At 47.8% G+C, this 27766-nt stretch overlaps 1 protein-coding gene across 3 annotated transcripts in view; it reads left to right on the top strand.

Annotated features, from left to right (window-relative positions):
- The window catches only part of LOC139275053 (uncharacterized protein C11orf97-like), a 101140-nt gene that overhangs the window by 47562 nt on the left and 25812 nt on the right, over positions 1-27766 (top strand). For all 3 annotated transcript variants that reach the window (XM_070891978.1, XM_070891979.1, XM_070891976.1), the window contains one exon: positions 20355-20402. In XM_070891978.1, coding sequence (XP_070748079.1) covers positions 20355-20402 — 48 coding nt within the window. The remainder of the gene's footprint in view (positions 1-20354; positions 20403-27766) is intronic.

Raw genomic sequence — 27766 nt, 5'->3', positions numbered from 1 at the left:
GGGTAAGTGCCTGCATCTTAAGGAACTTCAACTCAGAATTGTTGAGCTGGAATCGGAGGTGGAGACATTGTGGGGCATCTGGGAGGGGGAGAGCTTCCTGGACACTTTGATCCAGGAGGCAGTCACACCATTTAGGTTAGGTAGTGGTACAGGTCTTGTTAGTGGTCAGGGACAGGAGGGTATGACTGCAACTTCGGCAGGTAAGGAGACCTCAGGTGCAGTGCTGGAGGAGCCTCAGCCTATCCAACAGGTATGAGGTTTTTGCTGCCTGTGTGGATGAACAGGCTGACCATAGCACCAAAGTACAGGAGGAGTGAAAGTGAATGTAGTTGTGGTAGGAGGCAGTATAGTCAGAGGGATAGATACTGTTCTCTGCAGCTGTGACCGGGAGTTCCAAAGGCTGTGTTGCCTGCCCGGTGTCAGGGTTAAAGACATCTCTTCGTGGCTGGGGAAGAACTTGGAATGGGAAGGGGAGGATCCAGTTGTCATGATCCATGTAGGAACCAACAACCGAGGTAGAACTAGGAATGAGGTTTTGCTGAGAGAGTTTGAGGAGTTGGGGTCCAAATTAAAAAGCAGAACCTCAAACGGAATAATCTCTGGATTATTACCATAGCCATAGGCCAGTTGGCATAAGGATAAGCAGATTAGAAGGTGTGGCACAAAGAGTGCTGTGGGAGGCAAGGGTTTTGCTTCATGGGGCACTGGCACCAGTACTGGGGAAAGAGTGAGCTGTTCCGTTGGGACGGGCTCCACTTGAACCGGGCTGTAACCAGTGTCCTGGCGAATCGAATAACAGGGTAGTAGACAGGGCTTTAAACTAATGAAGAGAAGGTGGTAGTGTTATGTCTTTAGATGCTCTGATAATGATTCCACGAGGCAATGTGTTGTACTTGAACTGTAATGACCTTAGTCCTTTATTGATAACTCCAGAGTGATGATCACACATGGTGGCTTGTCTTTTATACTAGGCCAGGCACACCTGTATAGGTAACCTGCAAGTCTCTCACTGCAGTGCCCTCTGGTGGCACACCTTGTAATAGTATTAGCAGTAACCATGTAGCATACATGACATCACTCATTCCCAAGCCTTTAGTGCAAATCGCCTCTGCATTGACTGTGCTCTGGGCTTAGCTCTATCTGGTTGACCCTTGGCAGGTCGTTTCTATCTTGGGTGAGTGGGTGGTGTTTCGTTGGCAGTAGAGTGCTGGTGGTGTCTGTTTGTATGTCCATGACCACTCCATTCTTTCCCCCCCCCCACATATAGATTATGACAGAGGCTCATTACATTCATATACATTCAAGTCCAGAAAAAAAAATTGCATTAACATCATTACATTTGTGGTTCAGTTGTGAGGCAAATACATTCGACTGGTGAGATACATTCTTGATACGTACTGGGAATCAGTACGGGTGTCAGCACAGGTACGTAAGGACAAGCTAGTTCCAGAACTGCTGGATGATGTCCAGGTAGTCTGGTGGCGGCGCGGTGCCCAGTGCTGGCAGTGAAAACCCGGTTGGCTCAAGTTGCCTGCTCTCGGGGCTTTTGCCGCTGCTCCTAGCGTTGGGCAGGTTCACAGATGTCTGTGACCTCCCTGTCCTTTCCTTGCACCCTGGGTTACTGCTGCTCCCTGAGGAGCCGTTGTCTAGCAGTGCACAGGGAACTGCTGACTCACTAGCCTGGGCGTTGTTCGGTGTGGGATCCTGGCTGGTCCCAGTCCCATTTGGGAGAACTGTTGCGGGTGACCCTTCATTCCCGGGTATGGTGTTGGTGGCGATAGGGTCTGGGGGCTGCGTCTTGGAGCTCTTTCAGGCTCGTGGCAGTTCGTGCCCTCGGGTGCCTGAGAGGTGGAGCCGATCAGGGGCAGGGTATCGATACCGGTGCTGTTGCCCTCCTGAGATTGCTTGCTCTGCAGCTCGTATGTATTGGCTGCTGGTGGCCACACTCCATGGTGCATAACCCTGGTCCCAGGGACGCAGGCTACTACATTGAGTAGCTCGCTGGACCTGTGTGCTCCCGATGGGTGTCTGCCCGCTGCATTGACTGAATGCAGTTGAAGTCCTACATCGTACAACGTTTCATTACTCATTGTAAATAACCTGTAGCTCCGATCGCGATCGCGCGCCTTTTCTTTGCTTATTGCATGTACACAACACTGATCATCAGTTACACATCTTACATCTAACTCACAATTACTATCACATTGAGACTTTTCTTTGCATATTGCATGTACACAATTCTGATCATCAATTGCACATTTTACATCTAACTCACAGTTGCTCTTATATTGATTGAAAATGTGGAATTGTCCCTTTAAGTGTGGTGGGTTGCAGGCCTCTTCGCTTGATGCCACGTGTTGCTCCATCAGCGCTGCACCTCGTGGTCTGGCCGCCGCCATCTTTTTCTTCAGCGCATCACCTCGTGGTTTGGGCGCCATCTTTCCTCCATCCACGATGTCGACTGCGGTGATCTTCTTCTCCCCGGGTTCTGCCACCGAAGCTGGGAAGTCACCTTTGGATCCGATTTTCTTCCTCCGGAGTCCTGCCACTGGAGCCCAGAAGGTGCGTTCGGGTCGTCTCAGCTGGATCATCTCCACGCAGTCGTGCTGAGTGGTCTGAGCCTCGGGTGCTGTGCTGCTCTGATCTCTGGTGCCGGATCCACCCTCAGGTGAGGGCTTGCTTTGCCTCTGAGTGTGGAGGACGTCGATCACTGGAAGGTTGAAGTCTTCCCAACTGTCATATATGTAACCACAATGTAACATCACTGTATTACTGTATACACTCAACCTAGATGCACACCTTGACCACAAGGGGTGAACTTGTGGGAGACACTCCTTACCTGATCACTCAGGTATAAAAAGGGAGGTCCCACGCAGGGTCACTGCTTTTGGAGTCCTGTGAATAAACAGTTCGGGTCACAGAGTGACCTTGTCCCCAGAAGGTGCCTCGTGTGGTTTCATGCTGTAGAGTAAGGACTTTACATTGGCGGCAAGAAACGGGAATTCACGACACACAAGAATGGCCACAGGTAGCACAGAAGAACGGTACTGTGTTGGGGAAGACTGGGACGATTTTGTCGAGAGGCTTCAGCAAAGCTTCGTTACGAAAGAATGGCTGGGGGATGCAGCGGCCGACAAGCGAAGGGCTCATCTTTTGACCAGCTGCGGACCAAAGACTTATGCGCTCATGAAGGGCTTACTAGCACCTGAAAAGCCGGCAGACAAAACCTTTGAACAATTTAGCAAATTGATCGGGGAGCACCTCAAACCGGCGAGTAGCATACACATGGCCTGACACAGATTCTACACCCACCGACGTCATGAAGGACAGAGCATACCGGACTTCGTAGCGGACCTCCGCCGTTTGGCCAGCCTCTGTAAGTTCACAGAAGCCTGCAGGAGGGAGATGCAAAGGGACTTCTTTATTGAGGGCATCGATCATGCGGGAATTTTCCGCAAATTGATTGAGACCAAGGATTTGACCCTGGAAACGGCGGCGTTGATGGCTCAAACTTTCATGGCGGGGGAGGAAGAGACGAAAATAATATACACGCCCAATTCTGCCTCTAACGCGGCGATGGATCAGGGAGTCAACATCATTAATGGGACTCAGAGCCCCACAGGCAGGCAGGGGCAGTCCGAAGCAATAGACCCCAGAGCAGGACTTCAACAGAGACAATGGCAGGCTGAACAGACATTCACGCTATCACAGTGGACAATGCGGCCTGGGATGGGGCCATTGACACCCACTAATAGGGTACTTAAGAGCAGTCAAAGGGACAGTGAGTGCGGAATGCCTGGTCACAGTCCCTTTGTTCCCAACAATGGAAACTTTAACTCATGCTGGAGGTGTGGGGGAAAACACTCAGCCAGATCTTGCAGATTTCAACAGTTTGTCTGCAGGAACTGCAATCTCAGTGGCCACTTAGCTCAAATGTGCAGGAAGCCTGCAACCAGACTAATATATGAGGCGGATGGACCAGAAGAGGGTTCTTTGAGGCAGGATGACCTTTGGGGCAAATCGATGGACGCCGAGGTGCAGCGGGTTCATGTGGCGAATATTCACAGTTCATACACCAGAATGCCACCAATGATGATGAGGGTTTTATTAAACGGTATCCCTGTACGCATGGAGCTGGACACTGGGGCCAGCCACTCACTCATAGGCGTTCAGCAATTCGAGAAGCTATGGCCACTTAAAGCCAGTAGACCCAAATTAACACGTGTTGACACACAATTACGGACTTACACGAAAGAAATCATTCCGATGTTAGGCACTGCAATGTTGGCTGTCACACACAATGGGTTAGTGAATCGGCTGCCGCTTCGGATTGTCCCGGGCAATGGTCCCGCACAGTTGGGGAGGAGCTGGTTATCTGAGATGAACTGGAAATGGGGGGATGTTCACGCAATGTCCTCGGTGGAGCGAAGTTCGTGCTCACAAGACCTACAACAATTTGATTCATTATTCCAACCAGGCATCGGGACTTTCAAAGGCACTAAAGTAGTGATACACATCACCCCGGATGCCAGGCCACTGCATCACAAAGCCAGAGCGGTGCCGTATGTGATGCGGGAAAAGATCGAGAGCAAACTGGACCGGCTGTTGAGAGAGGGCATCATCTCACCTGTCGAATTCAGCGACTGGGCGAGCCCCATCGTTCCCGTACTAAAAGCTGATGATTCTGTCAGGATCTGTGGCAACTACAAGGCCACCATCAACCGGGTGTCCCTACAAGATCAATACCCGCTCCCAAGAGCGGAGGACCTTTTCGCCACGCTGGCATGTGGCAAGCTGTTCACCAGGTTGGACCTCACTTCAGTCTGTATGACCCAGGAACTGGCCGACGAATCTAAACTACTGACCACCATCACCACGCACAAGGGACTTTGTTTATAACAGGTGCCCGTTTGGCATTCGATCAGCGGCCGCGATTTTTCAACGGAACATGGAAAGCCTGCTTAAATCCATTCCTGGAATGATCGTAGTCCAGGACGACATCCTCATCACGGGTCGAGACACCGAGGAACACCTCCACAATCTGGCTGGACCGGATAGGCCTGCAACTCAAGAAGTCTAAATGTGTGTTGTTAGCTCCTGAGGTTGAGTTTCTGGGCAGGAGGGTTGCTGCAGATGGGATTCGGCCCACTGAATCCAAAACAGAGGCGATTCGACGAGCACCCAGGCCCTGCAACACATCGGAGTTGCATTCATTCCTGGGACTGTTGAACTATTTCTGGAACTTTCCGCCGAACTTGAGCACGTTGTTGGAGCTGCTACATGTGCTCCTGTATAAGGGTTGCGATTGGTTTTGGGGGGACTGTCAGGAACGGGCTTTTGATCGGGCGTGAAACCTACTTTGTTCAAACAAGTTGTTGACCCTGTACGAACTTGGTTCTGACATGTGATGCATCGTCCTATGGGGTTGGGTACGTGTTGCAGCAGGGCAATGCTGAGGGTCAACTACAACCTGTGGCTTATGCCTCCAGGTCGCGCTCTCAAGCAGAACGGAGATATGGGATGGTCGAGAAGGAAGCGCTTGCATGTGTCTACGGTGTAAAAAAAATGCATCAGTACCTATTTGGTAGGAAGTTTGAATTAGAGACTTACCACAAGCCATTAACATCCCTGTTGTCAGACAGCAAGGCTGTCAATGCCAACGCAACGGAACTGATGCTCTCCACTCTCCCGTCCTTATATATATCAGTAATTCACTTTTAACATTGTTATTGCCAATTTAAGTGTATCTAAGGGTTAAGTCATGGCAGGAGAGCTCGGACACGTGTTATGCTCCTCCTGTACTATGTGGGAAGTCAGGAACACTTCCGGTGTCCCCGACGACTACGTGTGCGGGAAGTGTGTCCGCCTCCAGCTCCTGACGGACTGTGGAGCTGGAGCTGCGGGTTGATTCACTCTGGAGCATGCCCAATGCTGAGAATGACATGAATAGCACGTTTAGTGAGTTGGTCTTACCACAGGTAAAGGGTCCACAGCCAGATAGGGAATGGAAGACCAACAGGAAGAGCAGTGCAGGGAGGGGAGTGCAGGGGTCCCCTGCGGTTATCCCCCTGCAAAACAGATACACCGCTTTGGGTACTGTTGAGCAGGATGACTCATCAGGGGACAGCAGCAGCAGCCAAGTTCATGGCACCGTGGCTGGCTCTGCTGCACAGGAAGGCAGGAAAAAGAGTGGGATAGCGATAGTGATAGGGGATTCAATTGTAAGGGGAATGGATAGGCGTTTCTGCGGCCGCAACCGAGACTCCAGGATGGTATGTTGCCTCCCTGGTGAAGGGTCAAGGATGTCTCGGAGCGGGTGCAGGACATTCTGAAAAGGGAGGGTGAACAGCCAGTTGTCGTGATGCATATAGGTACCAACGATATAGGTAAAAAACAGGATGAGGTCTTAAGAGACGAATTTAGGGAGCTTGGAGTTAAATTAAAAAGTAGGACCTCAAAAGTAGTAATCTCAGGATTGCTACCAGTGACACGTGCTAGTCAGAGTAGGAATCGCAGGATAGCTCCGATGAATACGTGGCTTGAGAAATGGTGCAGAAGGGAGGGATTCAAATTCCTGGGTCATTGGAACCGGTTCTGGGGGAGGTGGGACCAGTACAAACCGGAATGTCTGTACCTGGGTAGGATCAGAACCAATGTCCGAGGGGGGGTGTTTGCTAGTGCTGTTGGGGAGGAGTTAAACTAATATGGCAGGGGGATGGGAACCTATGCAGGGAGACAGAGGGAAATAGAAGTGGGGCAGAAGCAAAAGATAGAAAGGAGAATAGTAAAAGTGGATGGCAGAGAAACCCAAGGCAAAAAGCAAAAAGGGCCACATTACAGAAAGATTCAAAAGGGGCAAAGTGTGTTAAAAATACAAGCCTGAAGGCTCTGTGCCTCAATGCGAGGAGTATTCAGAATAAGGTGGATGAATTAACTGCGCAGATAGCAGTTAACGGATATGATGTGATTGGCATCACGGAGACATGGCTCCAGGGTCACCAAGGCTGGGAACTCAACATCCAAGAGTATTCAGCATTTAGGAAGGATAGACAGAAAGGAAAAGGAGGCGGGGTGGCGTTGCTGATTAAAGAGGAAATCAATGCAATTGTAAGGAAGGACATTAGCCGAGATGATGTGGAATCGGTATGGGTGGAGCTGCGGAATTCCAAAGGGCAGAAAACGCTAGTGGGAGTTGTGTATAGACCACCAAATAGTAGTAGTGAGGTTGGGGACAGCATCAAACAAGAAATAAGGGATGTGTGCAATAAAAGTACAGCAGTAATCATGAGTGACTTTAATCTACATATAGATTGGGCCAACCTAACTGGTAGCAATGCGGTGGAGGAGGATTTCCTGGAGTGTATTAGGGATGGTTTTCTGGACCAATATGTCGAGGAACCAACCAGGGAGCTGGCCATCCTAGACTGGGTGATGTGTAATGAGAAGGGACTAATTAGCAATCCTGTTGTGCGAGGCTCTTTGGGGAAAAGTGACCATAATATGGTAGAATTCCTTATTAAGATGGAGAGTGACAAAGTTAATTCGGAAACTAGGGTCCTGAACTTCAGGAAAGGTAACTTCGACGGTATGAGGTGTGAATTGGCTAGAATAGACTGGCAGAGGATACTTAAAGGGTTGACGGTGGATAAACAATGGCAAACATTTAAAGATCACATGGATAAACTTCAGCAGTTGTACATCCCTGTCTGGAGTGAAAATAAAACGGGGAAGGTGGCTCAACCGTGGCTAACAAGGGAAATTAAGGATAATGTTAAAACCAAGGAAGAGGCATATAAATTGGCTAGAAAAAGCAACAAACCTGAGGACTGGGAGAAATTTAGAATTCAACAGAGGAGGACTAAGGGTTTAGTTAAGAAGGGGAAAATAGAGTACGAGAGGAAGCTTGCAGGGAACATAAAAACTGACTGCAAAAGCTTCTATAAATATGTGAAGAGAAAAAGATTAGTGAAGACAAACGTAGGTCCCTTGCAGTCGGATTCAGGTGAATTTATAATGGGCAACAAAGAAATGGCAGACCAATTGAACCAATACTTCAGTTCTGTCTTCACAAAGGAAGATACAAATAACCTTCCGAATGTACTAAGGGACAGTGGGTCGAGTGAGAATGAGGAACTGAAACATATCCTTATTCGGCTGGAAATTGTGTTAGGGAAATTGATGGGATTAAAGGCTGATAAATCCCCGGGTCCTGATAGTCTGCATCCCAGAGTACTTAAGGAAGTGGCCCTAGAAATAGTGGATGCATTGGTGATCATTTTCCAACAATCTATCGACTCTGGATCAGTTCCAATAGACTGGAGGGTAGCTAATGTAACACCACTTTTTAAAAAAGGAGGGAGAGAGAAAGCGGGTAATTATAGACCGGTTAGCCTGACATCAGTAGTGGGGAAAATGTTGAAATCAATCATTAAGGATGAAATAGCAGCCCATTTGGAAAGCAGTGACAGGATCTGACCGAGTCAGCATGGATTTATGAAAGGGAAATCATGCTTGACGAATCTTCTGGAATTTTTTGAGGATGTAACTAGTAGAGTGGACAAGGGAGGACCAGTGGATGTGGTGTATTTGGACTTTCAAAAGGCTTTTGACAAGGTCCCGCACAAGAGATTGGTGTACAAAATCAAAGCACATGGTATTGGGGGTAATGTACTGATGTGGATAGAGAACTGGTTGGCAGACAGGAAGCAGAGAGTCGGGATAAACGGGTCCTCTTCAGAATGGCAGACAGTTACTAGTGGGGTGCCGCAGGGCTCAGTGCTGGGACCCCAGCTCTTTACAATATACATTAACGATTTGGATGAATAAAAAGAGTGTAATATCTCCAAGTTTGCAGATGACACTAAACTGGGTGGCGATGTGAGCTGTGAGGCGGACGCTAAGAGGCTGCAGGGTGACTTGGACAGATTAGGTGAGTGGGCAAATACATGGCAGATGCAGTATAATGTGGATAAATGTGAGGTTATCTATTTTGGGGGCAAAAACACAAAGGCAGAATATTATCTGAATGGCAGCAGACTAGAACAATGGGAGATGCAATGAGACCTGGGTGTCATGGTTCATCAGTCACTGAAAGTGGGCACGCAGGTACAGCAGGCGTTAAAGAAGGCATATGGTATGTTGGCCTTCATAGCTAGGGGATTTGAATATAGGAGCAGGGAGGTCTTACTGCAGTTGTAGAGGGCCTTAGTGAGGCCTCACCTGGAATATTGTGTTCAGTTTTGGTCTCCTAGTCTGAGGAAGGACGTTCTTGCTATTGAGGGAGTGCAGCGAAGGTTCACCAGACTGATTCCAGAGATGGCTGGGCTGTCATATGAGGAGAGACTGGATCAACTGGGCCTTTATTCACTGGTGTTTAGAAGGATGAGAGGGGATCTCATAGAAACATATAAGATTCTGATGGGACTGGACAGGTTAGATGCGGGAAGAATGTTCTCGATGTTGGGGATGTCCAGAACCAGGGGACATAGTCTAAGGATAAGGGGTAGGCCATTTAGGACTGAGATGAGGAGAAACCTCTTCACTCAGAGAGTTGTTGACCTGTGGAATTACCTGCCGCAGAGAGTTGTTGATTGGATATATTCAAGTGGGAGTTAGATATGGCCCTTACGGTTAAGGGGATCAAAGGGTATGAAGAGAAAGCAGGAAAGGTGTACTGAAGGAATGATCAGCCATGATTTTATTGAATGGCAGTGCTGGTTCGAAGGGCCGAATGGCCTACTCCTGCACCTATTTTCTATGTTTCTATGCATCAGCTCGCATACAGCGATGGGCTCTCATGCTGGCTGCGTATGACTACTCCATCTGGCACCGGCCCGGCACTGAAAACTGCGCTGACGCGCTCAGCAGGCTTCCACTGGCCACCACTGCGGGGGCAGCGGAGCAAAGCGCCCTGATGGTCATGGCTGTCGATGCATTTGACAGCGCTGGCTCCCGCATCACAGCCCGCCAGATCAAAATCTGGACCAACAGAGATTCCCTCCTATCCTTGATTCAGAAATGTGTCCTGACTGGGGATTGGGCGCCCGCACACGGAGCATGCCCTGAGGAGGTCAGACCATTCCACAGACAGATGGATGAGCTCTCCATCCAAGCCGACTGCCTACTATGGGGCAGCCGGGTAGTTATGCTCCAGAAGGACAGGGAGGCCTTCATCAGGGATCTCCACAGCGAGCACCCAGGCATTGTGCTGATGAAGGCCATTGCCCGGTCACACATTTGGTGGCCTAGAATTGATTCAGACCTGGAACACTGTGTTCGCAGGTGCACGACGTGTGCCCAGCTGAGTAATGCCCCCAGGGAGGCCCCGCTCAGCCCATGGCCCTGGCCCACCAGGCCATGGTCGCGCATTCATGTTGACTACGCGGACCCGTTCATGGGTAAGATGTTCCTTATTGTGGTAGATGCGTACTCGAAATGGATCGAGTGCATCATTCTGAATTCATGCACGTCTTTCTCCACCGTGGAAAGCCTACGTGCGATCTTTGCAACCCATGACTTGCTGGACATCCTGGTTAGTGATAATGGCCCATGTTTCACAAGCTACGAATTCTAAGAGTTTATGTCGGGCAATGGCATCAACCACGTCAGGACTGTGCCGTTCAAGCTGGCCTCCAATGGCGGTCAAAATCATCAAGCAAGGTATGCTCAGGATTCAAGGGCCCTCCCTACAATGCCGCCTATCGCGCCTCCTGCTTGCCTATAGATCCCGACTGCACTCACTCACGGGGGTCTCGCCCGCAGAGCTACTCATGAAACAGACACTCAAAACTCGGTTGTCCCTCATTCACCCAGTCCTGACCGACATAGTTGAGGGCAGGCGCAAGTCACAAAACGAGTACCATGACCGTAATGCGAGGGGAAGATGTATAGAAATAAATGATCCTGTATTTGTCCTCAATCACGCCATGGGGCCCAAATGGCTTGAGGGCACTGTAATCGACAAAGAGGGGAATCGGGTCATCGTGGAAAAACTCAACAATGGTCAGATATGCAGATATGCAGTAAGCATCTGGACCAAGTTTTAAAAAAAAGGTTCAGCATCGACACGGAGGTACCTGAAGAAGACCATGAGATGGAGCTCACCACACCGCCAGTGAACGAGCAACAAGAGCAATCAGAAGAATGCACAGTCCCTGCGGTCAGCCCGGAGAGGCCGGAACCATCACAGGTGATAGACACTCACGTCAGTGTCCAACAACCAGAGCCCCAACTGCGGCGCTCCACGAGGGAGCATAGACCACCTGAAAGACTAAACCTATGATTCCAATAAGACTTTGTGGAGGAGATGATGTCATGTATGTAACTACAATGTAACACCACTGTATTACTGTATACATTCAACCTAGATGCATACCTTGACCACAAGGGGTGAACTTGTGGGAGACACTCCTTACTTGATCACTCAGGTATAAAAAGGGAGGTCCCACGCAGGGTCACTGCTTTTGGAGTCCTGTGAATAAAGAGTTCAGGTCACAGAGTGACCTTGTCCCCAGAAGGTGCCTCGTGTGGTTTCATGCTGTAGAGTAAGGACTTTACATCAACTCCAATGGATCTTCTCCATCCACCTTCTTCCAAGTAGCGTTGGTCCATCACCTGCAATGATCCACAGAGATAACTTGTGCACCACGCCATCATGGAGTACCTTTACATCCACACTACCAACAACTGGGATAAGTTCATCAGTGTAGGTGCGCAGCTTTGCCTGAACCGGGACCAACTTGGGTCGTTCAGCCTGATTGTCCCATAGCCTCTCGAAGGCTTCTTGATTCATTACTGACTGGCTCACCTCTGTGTCCACTTCCATGAAGACTGGAACGCCATTTATCTCGACTTCCACCCTCAAATGGGGAACACTCGGTATGCTATATACCTCATCATGGGGCTGAGCTGCCTATCGTTTCATAATCCGCTCTGGATTCATGGCCATCTGCAGACTCTTCATCAACACAGTGAGTCATATTTCTTTTACACATTCGCTGGAGGTGGCCCTTTGTGCTGCAGCCTTTACACACATAGTCTTTAAAGCGGCACTGGTGAGCCCTGTCATTCCCTCCGCAACGCCAGCATGGAGCTACTCGATTAGCCCCCCTCGACAAAGGGACTCGGGAGGCCTGTTCTCTCTTCCCTGAGAAGGTTCGCATTCTACAGTCCAGCCTCTAAAAGGCACCACTCTGTGCACAGTACTTGCCGGGTTTGAGTCCTGAGGATGAGTCCTGCAGTGTGACTGTATCCGTAGACAGTAGCTTATGAAGAAGGCCCTCGTGGCCGATTCCAATGACCAAGATGTCCCGCAGCGCTTCGGTGAGGTAGTTGCCGAAATCACACGGTGCCGCCAGCCTCCTGAGGTCTGCAGCATATTTCGCGATTTCCTGGTCTTCGGGCTGTCGGTGTGTGTAGAACCGGTGTCTGGCTGTGAGGATGCTCTCTTTGGGCTTGAGTTGCTCTTGGATCAGCGTTACAAGCTCCTCGTACGTCTTGGTCATTGTCTTCGCTGGTGCCAGCAAGTCCCTGATGGGGCCATAGAAAGTGGGCCCACAACTGGTCAGCAGGATAGCTCTGCACTTATCAGCCAGGGTGGCCGGATTGTCGTCTGCCATGTCGTTTGCTGTGAAGAAGTGGTCGAGCCTCTCCACAAAGGCGTCCCAATCATCACTATTGGCGAACTGCTGCAACATACCAAGGATAGCCATTTTTACGTGAAAGTCTGTAATCTCGTAGCCAAGTATTATGTCTTTAGATGCTCTGATAATGACTCTACGAGGCAATGTGTTGTACTTGAACTGTAATAACCATTGTCCTTTATTGATAACTCCAGAGTGACGATCACACATGGTGGCCTGCCTTTTATACTAGGCCAGGCACACCTGTACAGGCAACCTGCAAGTCTCCCACAGTGGTGCCCTCTGGTGGCACACCTTATAATAGTACTAGCAGTAACCATGTAGGATACATGACAGGGAGGATTCAAGAAAGAGTAAATTTAAAAGCAGCAAGAGAACTGTCAAGGCAGAGCAGCGTTTTGGGTAAAAATAAGCAGAGTGGGTCAGGAAGGGACAAAGAGAGTAACAAAGGTAATACGGCATCAGTAACTAATGTGAAATCAGGGAAAAATAGAAAAAAGTCAAAGCTAAAGGCCCTATATTTGAAGTGCGAAGCATTCGTAACAAAATAGATGAATTAATAGCGCAGATAGAAATGAATAGATTTGATCTAATTGCCAATACAGAGACGTGGTTGCAAAGTGACCAAGGTTGGGAACTAAATATTCCAGGATACTTAACTTTTAGAAGAGATGGGCAAAATGGAAAAGGAGGAGGGGTAGCCCTGACAAATGATGGGATAAAGACAGTAGAGAGAAAGGATCTGAGTTTGGAAAATCAAGAAGTAGAATCAGTTTGGATGAAGCTAAAAAACATCAAGGGGCAGAAAACATTGGTGGGAGTTGTTTATAGGCTCCCAAACAGTAGTGGTAATGTAGGGCACAATATAAATCAGGAAATGAGTGGTGCATGTAACAAGGGTAATACAGTAATCATGGGGGATTTTAATCTACATATAGACTGGGCAAACCAAATTTGCATTAATAGTGTGGAGGACGAATTCATGGAATGTACATAAGCTGGTTTTCTAGATCAGTGTGCTGGGGAACCAACTAGGGAACAGGCTATTTTAGATCTAATATTGTGCAATGAGAAATGATTAATTAATAACCCTGTACAAAGGGGCCTTTAGGGAAGAGTGGCCATAACTTGACAGAATTTTATATTAAGTTTGAAATGATTTGGTTAAATCGAAACTAGGGTCTTAAATCTAAACAAAGCAAACTACGTAGGTATGAGGGGCGAGTTGGCTAAGGTAGATTGGGAAACTATATTAAAAGGTATGACGGTAGACAAGCAATGGCTAGCATTTAAAGAATGAATACATCATTTACAACAATTCCTTGAAGGCACAAAAACCCCACAGGAAAAGTGATCCAATCGTGGCAAACAAGAGAAGTTAAAGATAGTCATCATCATCATCATAGGCAGTCCCTCGAAATCGAGGAAGACTTGCTTTCACTCCTGAAGTGAGATCTTTGGTGGCTGAACAGTTCAATACGAGAGCCACAGACTGTCACAGGTGGGACAGATAGTCGTTGAGGGAAGGAAGGGGTGGGTGAGACTGGTTTGCCACACACTCTTTCTGCTGCCTGCGCTTGATTTCTGCATGCTCTCGGCATTGAGACTCGAGGTGCTCAGCGCCCTCTCAGATGCACTTCCTCCACTTAGGGCGGTCTTGGGCCAGGGTCTCCCAGGTGTCAGTGGGGATGTCGCACTTTATCAGGGAGGCTTTGAAGGTGTCCTTGTAGCGTTTCCGCTGCCCACCTTTGGCTCGTTTGCCGTGAAGGAGCTCAGAGTAGAGCACTTGCTTTGGGAGTCTCGTGTCTGGCATGCAAATTATGTGGCCTGTCCAGCGGAGCTGATCGAGTGTGGTCAGTGCTTCAATGCAGGGGATGTCAGCCTGGACGAGGACGCTGATGTTGGTGCACCTGTCCTCCCAGGGGATTTGTAGGATCTTGCGAAGACATCATTGGTGATATTTTTCCAGCAACTTGAGGTGTCTGCTGTACATGGTCCATGTCTCTGAGCCATACAGGAGGGCAGGTATTACTACAGCCATGTAGACCACGAGCTTGGTGGCAGTTTTGAGGGCCTGGTCTTCAAACACTCTTTTCCTCAGGCGGCCGAAGGCTGCACTGGAGGCAGTGTTGGATCTCGTCGTCAATGCCTGCTCTTGTTGATTGGAAGCTTCAATCAAGATAGTATTAGATCAAAGGAAGAGGCTTATAATGTTGCCAAAAAGAGCGGCAAGCCTGAGGATTGGGAGGATTTTAGAATTAAGCAAAGGAGGATCATGAAATTGATAAAAGAAAGAGAAAGAGAATATGAGAGTAAACTAGCAAGAGACATAAAAACAGACTGTCCAAGCTTCTATAGGTATGTAAAAAGGAAAAAATTAGTGAAAGTAAATATGGGTCCCTTACAGGTTGAAACAGGAGAAATTATAATGGGGAATAAGGAAATGGCAGAGAAATTAAACACTTGGGACCATGACCGTAATTCAGGACAAACACAGGGTCGTTAACATCAATGTCACGTGAAACAGCTGCGCGATCGTTGTACATGCTCTGCCAGTGTCGCCGGGTTTCCGCGTGATCTTTAAGATCCGGGTGGACTAGGGAGAGCCTGGTTTTGAGGGCTCTCTTCATTAACAATTCTGCTGGGGGAACCCTGGTGAGCGAGTGGGGTTGTGTCCGGTAACTGAGCAGAATGCGAGACAAGCGGGTCTGCAGGGAGCCGTCTGTCACACGTTTCATGCTCTGCTTGATTGTTTGGACTGCCCGCTCCTCTTGACTGTTAGACGCGGGCTTAAACGGAGCAGACCTGACATGCTTGATGCCATTGCGGGTCATAAACTCGTTGAATTCTGAGCTGGTGAAACACGGTCCATTGTCGCTGACAAGCACGTTGGGCAAGCCATGGGTGGTGAACGTGGCCCAGAGGCTTTCAATGGTGGCTGTGGACGTGCTGGATGATATGATTACGCATTCAATCCATTTGGAATAAGTGTCCACAACTACTAAAAATATCTTTCGTAGAAAGGGGCCGGCAAAATCTACGTGGATCCTGGACCACAGATTGGAGGGCCATGACCATAGACTCATTGGAGCCTCCCTTGGTGCATTGCTCAGTTACGAGCAAGTGTTGCACTGATTCACGCATGATTCCAAGTCCAAGTCAATGCCGGGCCACCAAACATGCGACCTGGCAATTGCCTTCATATTGACAATGCCTGGGTGGGTACTGTGTAGGTCGCGTATAAACGTTTCCCTGCCTTTTTTTGGCAAAACCACGCGATTACCCCATAAGAGACAATCCGACTGGATGGACATTTCATCTTTGCGTCGGTGGCTTAATTTCATCTTGCATTTCCCCGGGAACGGCCAACCAGTTCCCATTTAGGACGCAACTTTTTACTAATGATAGCACAGGATCCTGGCTGGTCCAGATCCTGATCTGGTGAGCTGTGACGGGTGACCCCTCACTCTCAAAAGCATCCATGACCAGTAGCAAGTCTGCGAGCTGCGCCATTTCAACCCCAGTGGTGGGTAATGGTAGCTGGCTGAGAGCATCGGCACAGTTTTCAGTGCCTGGTCTGTGGCGGATAACATAGTCATAAGCGAACAATGTTAGTGCCCATCTTTGGATGCGGGACGAAGCATTGGTATTTATACCTTTGCTCTCTGAAAACAGTGAAATGAGCAGCTTGTGGTCAGTTTCAAGCTGAAACTGAAGTCTAAATAGGTATGGGTGCATTTTCTTAACTCCATATACACATGCTAATGCCTCTTTCTCGACCATACTATAGGCTCTCTCAGCCTTAGACAGAATTCTAGACATGAATGCAACCGGTTGGAGGTTGCACTCCTGTGTCATGCACTAAACGTTTACATGGGTCATAGTGTACAAGTAACTTATTTGAACATAGCAGGTTCCTGGACTTCTCAAAGTCTGTGTCTTGAGATTTGCCCCAAACCCAGTCGTCACTCTTACGAAGCAACATGTGCAAAGGCTTTAACAACGTGCTCAACCCGGGTAGAAAGTTATCAAAATAGTTGAGGAGTCCCAGGAACGAACGCAGCTCCATCGCATTCTGTGGTCTGGGTGCATTCTTGATGGCCTCTGTCTTTGAGTCCATGGGTCTGATGCCATCTGCTGCAATCTTTCTCCCCCAAAATGTGACTTTTGGCACCAGGAAAACACACTGGGAGCATTTCAGCCTGAGTCCCACTCTTTCTAGGCGAATTAGAACCTCTTCCAGGTTGTGTAGGTGTTCGATGGTGTCATGACCAGTGATCAGGATGTCGTCTTGAAACACAACGGTGCGCGGAACAGATTTCAGCAAACTCTCCATGTTTCTCTGGAAAATGGCTGCAGCCGAGCGAATCCCAAAAGGGCACCTGTGGTATATAAACAGCCCTTTGTGTGTGTTGATGCATGTCAGTCTTTTCGAAGATTCAGCCAACTCCTGTGTCATGAAGGCAGAGGTTAGGTCCAACTTAGTGAACGACTTCCCCGCCCCCCCCCCCCCCGCTAACGTTGCAAACAGGTCATCTGCCTTGGGCAGCGGGTACTGGTCCTGTAATGAGACTCGGTTAATCGTTACCTTGTAGTCTCCGCAGATTCTGACCATGCCATCGCTTTTGAACATCGGAACAATTGGACTGGCCCACTCGTTAAACTCTACTGCCGATATGATTCCTTTGCGTTGGAGTCTGTCCAGTTCGATCTCGACTTTCTCCCTCATCATATACGGAACTGCCCAAGCCTTGTGATGGACGGGCCATGCATTGGGGCCTAGATGGATCTGTACCTTGGCGCCTGTGAAGTTGCCAATGCCTGGTTCGAATAGCGAGAGAAACTTGCTCAGCACTTGAGCACACGAGGCGTCATCCACTGAAGATAGTGCTTTGATGTCGTTCCAATTCCATCTAATCTTTTCTAGCCAGCTTCTGCTGAACGTTGAGCCATTGCTTGGAACAATCCACAATGATAGGTCATGCACAGCTCCATTATACGATACCTTCACTGCCGCACTTCCAATGACTGGTATGAGCTCTTTGGTGTAGGTACGCAGCTTTGCATTAATTGGGCTCAGTTTGGGCCTTTGTGCTTTATTGCCCCACAGTTTCTCAAAAGCCTTCTGGCTCATTATTGACTGACTCGCACCCGTGTCCAACTCCATGGATACTGGAACTTCATTTAATTTGACTTTCAGCATTATAGGATGGCTCTTGGTAGTGAAGGTATGTACTCCATACACTTCTTTCTCGGATTGAGTTGCCTGTGCTGCGTGATCCGCGCCGGATCGATCATCCTCTGCCGTGTGGTATGTCGCAGCACGTTTGCACATTCACTGGAGGTGCCCCATCGTTGCGCAGCCTTTGCACACGTAGTGCTTGAATCAACATTGATAGGCCCGATGATTATCCCCGCAGCGCCAACACAGTGCGAATGGATTCACATTCACCCCTGATGGTAGACTCGGAGTCATCACAGGTCTTGCAGCCGCAGTCATATAGGCCCTGCCATATGCAGTTTGGCCTGCTAGTGATGTCATTTTATGCACAGTACTTGCCGGTGAGCTTCGATGTTGAGAAGATATCTGTTTGGTGTTATTGTCCGTGGCCATGCATGCCTGGGCGATCGCAATGGCCCTGCTTAGGTCTAGGGTTTCGGCAGCCAGCAGCTTTCGAAGAATGACCTCATGGCTGATACCCAGCACGAAAAAGTCCCGCAGCATTTACCCCAGCGTAGCTCCAGAATCGCAAGGTCCCGTGAAGCGTCTCAGGTCGGCGACATAATCCGCCACGTCCTGGCCCCCGGAGTGATGGTGCGTGTAAAATCTGGCCATGAGGATACTCTCCTTTGGCTTGAGGTGGTCCCGAACCAGCGTGCACAACTCTGTCTATTCCTTCTCCGTTGGTTTTGTCAGTGTAAGCAGATTCTTGATGAGGCCGTATATTTTAGGCCCACAGACGGTGAGGAGAAACGCCCTGCGCTTGGCCGCGTTAGTGTCTCCTTCCAGCTCATTGGCCACGAAGAACTGGTCGAGACGCTCGATGAAGGCTTCCCAATCATCGCCCTCTACGAATCACTTTAATATTCCAACAGCAGCCATGGTTGCATGAAGGTTCGTATCCTATTCCTCATCGCCAATTGTTGTGTATAGAAGAACTCCACAAGGCTGAGTACTGTGAGCTAAACTTAGTGTGACCTTAGTCTTCTTTATTACAACTCCAGAGTGCCTAAACAACATAGCAGCCAACCTTTTATACTGGCCCTGCAAGTGTGTGCAGGTGACCATTAGGACTCCAATAGTTGCGCCCTCTGGTGGCAAGTATTACATAGTTACATACATAACAGATGTGGTAATAGGGCACTTAGAAAATAATTAAAGGATTTGGCAGAGTCAACACTGATTTATGAAAGGGAAATCATGTTTGACAAACCTGTTAAGAGTTTTTGATGTTGCACATAGCAGAATAGATAAGGGGGAACCAGTGGATGTGGTGTATTTGGATTTCCACAAGGCATTCGTTAAGGTGCCACACAAGAGGTTATTAAACAAAATTAGGGCTCATAGGATTGGGGTATTATACTAGCATGGATTGAGGGTTGGTTAACAGACAGAAGACAGAGTATGAATAAACGGGTCATTTTTGGGTTGGCAGGCCGCAAGGATCATCAAGTTTGTTGATACAAAGCTAGGTCAGAATGTAAGATGTGAGGAGAATGCAAAGGGGTTTCAAGGGAATATAGACAGGCTATGTGAGTGGGCAAGAACATGGCCAATTGAATATAATGTGGAGAAATATGAAGTTATCCACTTTGGTAGGAAAAATAGAACTGCAGAGTTTTTTTTTTAAAACGGTGAGAGATTGGAAACTGTTGGTGTTCAGAGGGACCTGGGTGTTCTTCTGCACAAATCACTGAAAGTTAACATGCAAGTACAGCAAGCAATTAAGAAAGCAAATGGTATGCTGGCCTTTATTACAAGAGGAATTGAGTATAAGAGTAAAGACACTTTGCTGTAATTATATAGGGACCTGGTGAGACCTGGAGTATTGTGTACAGTTTTGGTCTCCTGACCTAAGGAAGGATATACTTGCCATAGAGGGAGTGCAACGAAGGTTCACCACACTGATTCATGGGATGGAGGGATTGTCCTATGAGGAGAGATTGAGTAGACTAGACCTATATTTTCTAGAATTTAGAAGAATGAGAGGTGATCTCATCGAAACATACAAAATTCTTACAGGGCTTGACAGGGTAGATGCAGGGAGGATGCTTCCTCTGGCTGGGGAGTCTAGAACCAGAGGTCACAGTCGCAGAATAAGGGGTCAGCCATTCAGGACTGAGATGAGGAGCAATTTCTTCACACAGAAGGTGGTGAATTTGTTGAATTCTCTACCCCTGGAGTACTGTGGAAGCTCAGTCGTTGAGTATATTTGAGACAGATCAATAGATTTTTGGATATTAAGGGAATCAAGGGATCTGGGAATAGTGAAGGAAAATGGAGTTGAGGTAGAAGATCAGTCATGATATTATTGAATGGCAGGGTAGGCTCGACGGGCCGAATGGCCTACTTCTGCTCCTAATTCTTATGTTCTTATGTTCTCCTATTTATTACTTGTATAAAATATAACTTTCCACAGCATCTATTCTGGGATATTGTACTTTCTTTAAAATTGTATGACCTCATCCTTCTGAACACTCATTTCCTTATAGGTATTAGTGGAACTGGACCAGACATGCGCACGTTATCAAGGACAACGGGTAAGATTTCCATTGTTTACTTAAAAAGAGAAATAGCATACTGAATTGTCCCATAAGCTCTGAATGTTAAAAAGATGTCTCTACACTTACAATGTGCCACAGTTACCTCTTATTGGATTGCTGAATACGGCCTGGAAATGGGCAGATGTGCAGAACTCATTTGACACATCTGTTCAAATAACTTCTATCAGTGGCAGCACTGCATGGTCAAGATGCCATGCCAGAGAGATATTAAGAAGCGGACCTCCCAGATACCAATAAATTCACTGTCTCTTTTCCATCAAGTGGAGAATTATAAATTGAACAGACCCTGTTTTTCAGTTAATAGAATATGTAATGAAAATTATTAAACTTATTAAACAAAATTAGGGCTTGTGGGATTGCAGTTAATATACTAGCATGGATTGAGGATTGGTTAACGGACAGAAAACAGAGAGTAGTAATAAACAGATCATTTTCAGGTTGGCAGGCTGTAACTAGTGGGGTACCGCAAGGATCAGTGCTTGAGCCTCAGCTATTCACAATCTATATCAATGATTTGGATGAGGGGACCAAGATGTAATATATCCTAGTTTGCTGATGATACAAAGCTAGATGGGAATGTAAGTTATGAGGAGGATGCAAAGAGACTTCAAGGGGACATAGACAGGCAATGTGAGTGGGCAAGAACATGGCAAATGGAATATTATGTGGAGAAATGTGAAGTTATCCACTTTGGTAGGAAAAATAGAAAAGCAGAGTATTTTTTAAATGGTGAGAGATTGGCAAATGTTGGTGTTCAGAGGGACCTGGGTGTCCTTGTACACAAATCACTGAAAGTAAACATGCATGTACAGCAAGCAATTAAGAAACAAATAGTATATTGGACTTTATTGCAAGAGGTTTTGAGTATGAGTAAAGGGGCGAGATTTTCCAAGTTTTTTGCATGCTTAACGTCCACTTAACGTCCATTTTACCGCTGAAATGACGTATAGCGCCCATATATACCCAATTTAGCCACAAAATGGAAACTGATGGGCATTTTTCGGAAACTTATTGGCGAGCACTACTTTTCCCATGTGCTTAACGCTGGGAAAAAATACAGCCCGCCCACTTTTTGGGGCGGAATCATCAGAATGGGTGAAATCAAAGCCCATAATATCACTCAGCATTACTTTCCACACGGAATTAACGCCAAGATTCAATAATACCGCCCGCCCATTTTTTTTTTGTCGTAAAGAGCACATTTGGCGAAACGAACGCCCAGGGGATCGCCCACCATCACTTTCACCACCTCGCACACATATCACCCACAATATCACTCGCCCAAAAAACCGCCCGGCAAAAAGTGGAACTGTTTTGAACTAAAGCCAGTTGTATGGCTGCCATTTTTAAAATGGCAGGTCGCTTCATTCAAAAGGCTGCTTCAACTTCGGGGGAGTTTGCATTGACTCTGGAGTTCTTCTCAGGTGAAGTGACCATCTCAACTTACATATTTTCAGACTCTGGACTATTGGGGGTTTACTGTAGGTGTATTTTAATGAGGAAATTATTGTTTCTGATCAATCGCTATTATACTTTCATTGCAATGGGGCCAGCCATTTCTCAGCCTGCATTGATTAATACGCAGATGCTGCAGAGTGCAGATGGCTCAATGTGTGATGCACATCATTATCTCCCCAATTTAAAATGTGCAAGAATGAGGAGGGGGGCCAGACCATACACACCCCGTGCATACAGGGAAAAGAAGTCTAACCTCAACGTGACTGACTACACCTGCCTTCGGAGACTGCGCTTCCACACAGTGGTGATCAATGAAATATGCGAGCTCACCAGGCCACATAGGCAGCCTGCCATCAGGACATCAGTGTCGGTCGAGGTCAAGGTCACCGCGGCACTGTCTTTCTACGCGTCGGATTCCTTTCGGGCCTCCGCGGTCGAGACTTTCCCTCTGTCTCACCATGCAACCCATCGCTGCATTAGACAGGTCATGGATGCCTTGTACGCAAGAAGGATGGAATTTATCAGCTTCCCCATGACCACGGAGGCTCAGACGGACAGGGCTGGAGCATTCTACTGCATTGCTATGTTCCCCAGGGTGCAGGGAGCTATACAGTGCCATGCGGTCACCTTCTCAGGACCCGGAGCGTTTTCATAACAGAAAAAGATTTCACTCCCTGAAGGTCCAACTAGTTATCAACCACAACCAGATCATCATGGCAGTGAATGCCAAATGTCCGGGCACCTTTGATGAGGCTCACATCCTGCGTGAGACCGCTGTCTCTGACATCTTTAAGAGTCAGCCACAAGGACAATGCTGGATGCTTGGTGATAACCGATATGGCCAAGCCACCTGGCTGATGACCCCACTGAGTGACACCCACACTGAGGCCGACAAGCAATACAACCAGAGCCACAGAGCCACACACAATGTGGTCCAGAAAATAATAACTGTGCTTAAGCAGCGCTTCAGATGTCTGGACCACTCAGGAGGGGAGCTACAATACAACCCTGAGCAAGTAGGTGAATTCGTGGTCGTGTGCTCCATGCTGTACAATCTGACTATCAGGAGGGGCCAAGAATTGCCAGAAGGGACTGATGCTCCACCTCAGGAGAGAGAGGAAGAGGACGACGAGGGGCTGGATGCAGACCTAGGGCCAGACAATCAGGCTGGCTATGCAACCATGCCCACGACCCCCTCCAGACTGCAGGAAAGGGCCAGTGGTGGCTCCATAGCTGCAAGACTCTTATGTCAGGAGCTGATAGCGGAATGATTTGCCTGAAAGAACGTTGCTGTGAGTGACAACGCTGACACACTGCTGTGTGTGCAGCTCAGACATCAATGGTGCCCATCACCTTGGTGCCAGTTAAAGTTTACGTTAATTGAAGTTAAGTTTTATTTAACTCTTTCATGTTCAGGAATCACCAGTGTGTAACGGTCCAGCTATCTGAGACAATGCGCAACAAGGTTATGTTCAATAAAACATTGTTTACAACAACATTGGTCTGAAACCATAAGTATCACAGGCAAAAACACCCAACCCCCACCCACACCCAACTTTTTCCATCATTGACATCAATCAAATGTTCAACTTGTCGATCAACACAGAATACAAATGCAAAGCAGGAGGGTGGTCCCCACCCCCATACATTACAACAAATTGGATACACCCAGATGGAGATCCTCCCCTTCTTCTCCCCACCTCTACCCCTTCCTCTTCTTGCTCCACAGCATCTGGCCGAGGAGCTCCTCAGGCTGTGACTCATTTTGGGAGATGAAGGCAGAGGCAGTGGTTGCATGGGTACGGGAGCGGGGGTGCTGAGGGAGCAACATTCTCTGATGCAGAAGCAGGATCTTGGTCCTTGCTCTCATCTGTTGTTTGCAGTGGTGATGCGGAACCTAGCGGTGGAGTGCCGCACTCTAGGAGCATTGGGAGGCCTGTGCCAGCAGTGTTCCTGGCTATCGCACCCAGGGCCTCCGACATCCACGGAATGTACTCAGTCATGGTGACCAGCTGTTGGGATATGCCCCCCAATGCTTCGATGAGCTAGTCACCAATATCTACAGTCCTCCTGGACAACTGTACCATCTCTCCGCTCTCATGTGGCGCTCATGGACCAGACCTGCCATGCCCACGAGGCCTCTGCGGGGTCGGCATCATCCTGGGGACAAATGGGGTGCCCTGTGGCGAGGGGCTTGGGGCCGGTACCTCCAGAGTACAGGTGGGAATGACCACTAGATGGCCTTGGGGTGGAATAGAAACACAGAAACATAGAAAATAGGTGCAGGTGTAGGCCATTCAGCCCTTCGAGCCTGCACCATGATTCAATAAGATCATGGCTGATCATTCACCTCAGTACCCCTTTCCTGCTTTCTCTCCATACCCCTTGATCCCCTTAACCGTAAGGGCCATATCTAACTCACTCTTGAATATATCCAATGAACTGGCATCAACAACTCTCTGCAGCAGGGAATTCCACAGGTTAACAACGCTCTGAGTGAAGAAGTTTCTCCTCATCTCTGTCCTAAATGACTTACCCCTTATCCTTAGACTGTGACCCCTGGTTCTGGACTTCCCCAACATCGGGAACATTCTTCCTGCATCTAACCTGTCCAGTCCCGTCAGAATTTTATATGTTTCTATGAGATCCCCTCTCATCCTTCTAAATTCCAGTGAGTACAGGCCCAGTCGATCCAGTCTCTCCTCATATGTCAGTCCTGCCATCCTGTGAATCAGTGTTGGTGAACCTTCGCTGCACTCCCTCAATAGCAAGAATGTCCTTCCTCAGATTAGGAGACCAAATCTGAACACAATATTCCAGGTGAGGCCTCACCAAGGCCCTGTACAACTGCAGTAAGACCTCCCTGCTCCTATACTTAAATCCCCTAGCTATGAAGGCCAACATACCATTTACCTTCTTCACCACCTGCTGTACCTGCATGCCAACTTTCTATGACTGATGTACCATGACACCCAGGTCTCGCTGCACCTCCCCTTTTCCTAATCTGCCGCCATTCAGATAATATTCTGCCTTCGTGTTTTTTCCCCCAAAGTAGATAACCTCACATTTATCCACATTATACTGCATCTGCCATGCATTTGCCCACTCACCTAACCTGTCCAAGTCACCCTGCACCTCTTAGCGTCCTTCTCACAGCTCACACCACCACCCAGCTTAATGTCATCTGCAAATTTGGAGATATTACACTCAATTCCTTCATCTAAATCATTAATGTATATTGTAAATAGCTGGGGTCCCAGCACTGAGCCCTGCGGCACCCCACTAGTCACTTCCTGCCATTCTGAAAAGGCCCCGTTTATCCCGACTCTCTGCTTCCTGTCTGCCAACCAGTTCTCTATTCACGTCAGTACATTACCAACAATACCCTGTGCTTTAATTTTGCACACCAATCTCTTGTTTGGGACCTTGTCAAAAGCCTTTTGAAAGTCCAAATACACCACATCCACTGGTTCTCCCTTCTCCACTCTACGAGTTACATCCTCAAAAATTTCCAGAAGATTTGTCAAGCATGATTTCCCTTTCATAAATCCATGCTGACTTGGACCGATCCTGTCACTGCTTTCCAAATGCGCTGCTATTTCATCTTTAATAATTGATTCCTTCGTGAAGACAGAACCAAAGTATTTGTTCAACTGGTCTGACATTTCATTGTTCCCCATTATAAATTCATCTGAATCTGACTGCAAGGGACCGACGTTTGTCTTCACTAATCTTTTTCTCTTCACATATCTATAAAAGCTTTTGCAGTCAGTTTTTATGTTCCCAGCAAACTTCCTCTCATACTCTATTTTCCCCCTCCTAATTAAACCCTTTGTCCTCCTCTGCTGAATTCTAATTTCTCCCAGTCCTCAGGTTTGCTGCTTTTTCTGGCCAATTTAACACTATCCTTAATTTCCCTTGTTAGCCACGGTTGAGCCACCTTCCCCGTTTTATTTTTACTCCAGACAGGGATGTACAATTGTTGAAGTTCATCCATGTGATCTTTAAAGATTTGCCATTGCCTATCCGCCGTCAATCCTTTTAGTATCATTCGCCAGTCTATACTAGCCAATTCACGTCTTATACCATCGAAGTTACCTTTCCTTAAGTTCAGGACCCTAGTCTCTGAATTAACTGTGTCACTCTCCATCTTAATAAAGAATTCTACCATATTATGGTCACTCTTCCCCAAGGGGCTTCACACAACAAGATTGCTAATTAGTCCTTTCTCATTACACATCACCCAGTCTAGGATGGCCAGCCCTCTAGTTGGTTCCTCGACATATTGGTCGAGAAAACCATCCCTAATACACTCCAGGATAATCCTCCTCCACCGTATTGCTACCAGTTTGGTTAACCCAATCTATATGTAGATTCAAGTTGCCCATGATAACTGCTGTACCTTTATTGCATCCCTAACTTCTTGTTTGATGCTGTCCCCAACTCACTACTAATGTTCCGTGGTCTGTACACAACTCCCACAAGCGTTTTTTGCCCTTTGGTATTCCGCAGCTCCACCCATACAGATTCCATATCATCCAAGCTGATGTCCTTCCTTACTATTGCATTAATTTCCTCTTTAACCAGCAATGCTACCCCACCTCCTTTTTCTTTCTGTATATCCTTCCTGAATGTTGAATACCCCTAGATGTTGAGTTCCCAGCCTTGGTCACCCTGGAGCCATGTCTCTGTGATGCCAATTATATCATATTCATTCATTGCTGCCTGTACAGTTAATTCGCCCACCTTATTACAAATACTCCTCGCATTGAGGCACAGAGCCTTCAGGCTTGTCTTTTTAACACACTTTGCCCCTTTAGAATTTTGCTGTAATGTGGCCCTTTTTGATTTTTGCCTTGGGTTTCTCTGCCCTCCACGTTTACTTTTCTTCTTTCTATCTTTTGCTTCTGCCCCTATTCTACTTCCCTCTGTCTCCCTGCATAGGTTCCCATCCCCCTGCTATATTAGTTTAACCCCTCCCCAACAGCACGAGCAAGCACTCCCCCTAAGACATTGGTTCTGGTCCTGCCCAGGCGCAGACCGTCCGGTTTGTACTGGTCCAACCTCCCCAGAATCGGTTCAATGTCCCAGTAATTTGAATCCCTCCCTTCTGCACAACTCCTCAAGCCACATATTCATCTGAGCTATCCTGCGATTACTAGCACGTGGCCCTGGTAGCAATCCTGAGATTACTACCTTTGAGGTCCTACTTTTTAATTTAGCTCCTAGCTCCCTAAATTCGTCTTGTCGGACCTCATCCTGTTTTTTACCTATATCGTTGGTACCTATATGCACCACGACAACTGGCTGTCCACCCTCCCACTCCAAAATGTCTTGTAGCCACTCAAAGACATCCTTGACCCTTGCACCAGGGAGACAACATACCATCCTGGTATCTGGAGTGTGGCGATGCAGGTTCCTCGATGTTGGCGCTCTCATCCGTGGAGTACAGACCCAGTGAATTTGATAGGCGAGAATCGGAGCTCCTCAGCACCAAATGTAGGATCGTCTGGAGAGTCGGGCCCCGCACCCCCACCTTCTGGCCTCTGTGGCCTTGCCTGGGGCCACGCTGCTGGCTGAGCTGCAAAACAGAAATGTGGTTATTAGAGGAGAAGGGTGTGCTAGGGTCACAAGGTGAGTCCAACGCTACACACAACATATGCATGATAAAAGCACCACCGTTATCAAAATCATCACAGACATCACATTTCATGACCATCAACACATTTGCATTGCAATGATTTTCATTAGGCCAGCATTATTTCAAGGACAATTTTAAAAATCATCTATCATATATGATTGTTTGGATATGAGTGGGTGCAGCATCTATTGACTTTACATCATGCAATGGTGTAAGCTTTACTCACGTGGCATCACTTCAG

Source organism: Pristiophorus japonicus, chromosome 10 (genome assembly GCF_044704955.1).
Source record: "Pristiophorus japonicus isolate sPriJap1 chromosome 10, sPriJap1.hap1, whole genome shotgun sequence".
NCBI classification, from domain to species: Eukaryota; Metazoa; Chordata; class Chondrichthyes; family Pristiophoridae; genus Pristiophorus; species Pristiophorus japonicus.
This window is presented reverse-complemented; position numbering and strand designations above follow the sequence as displayed.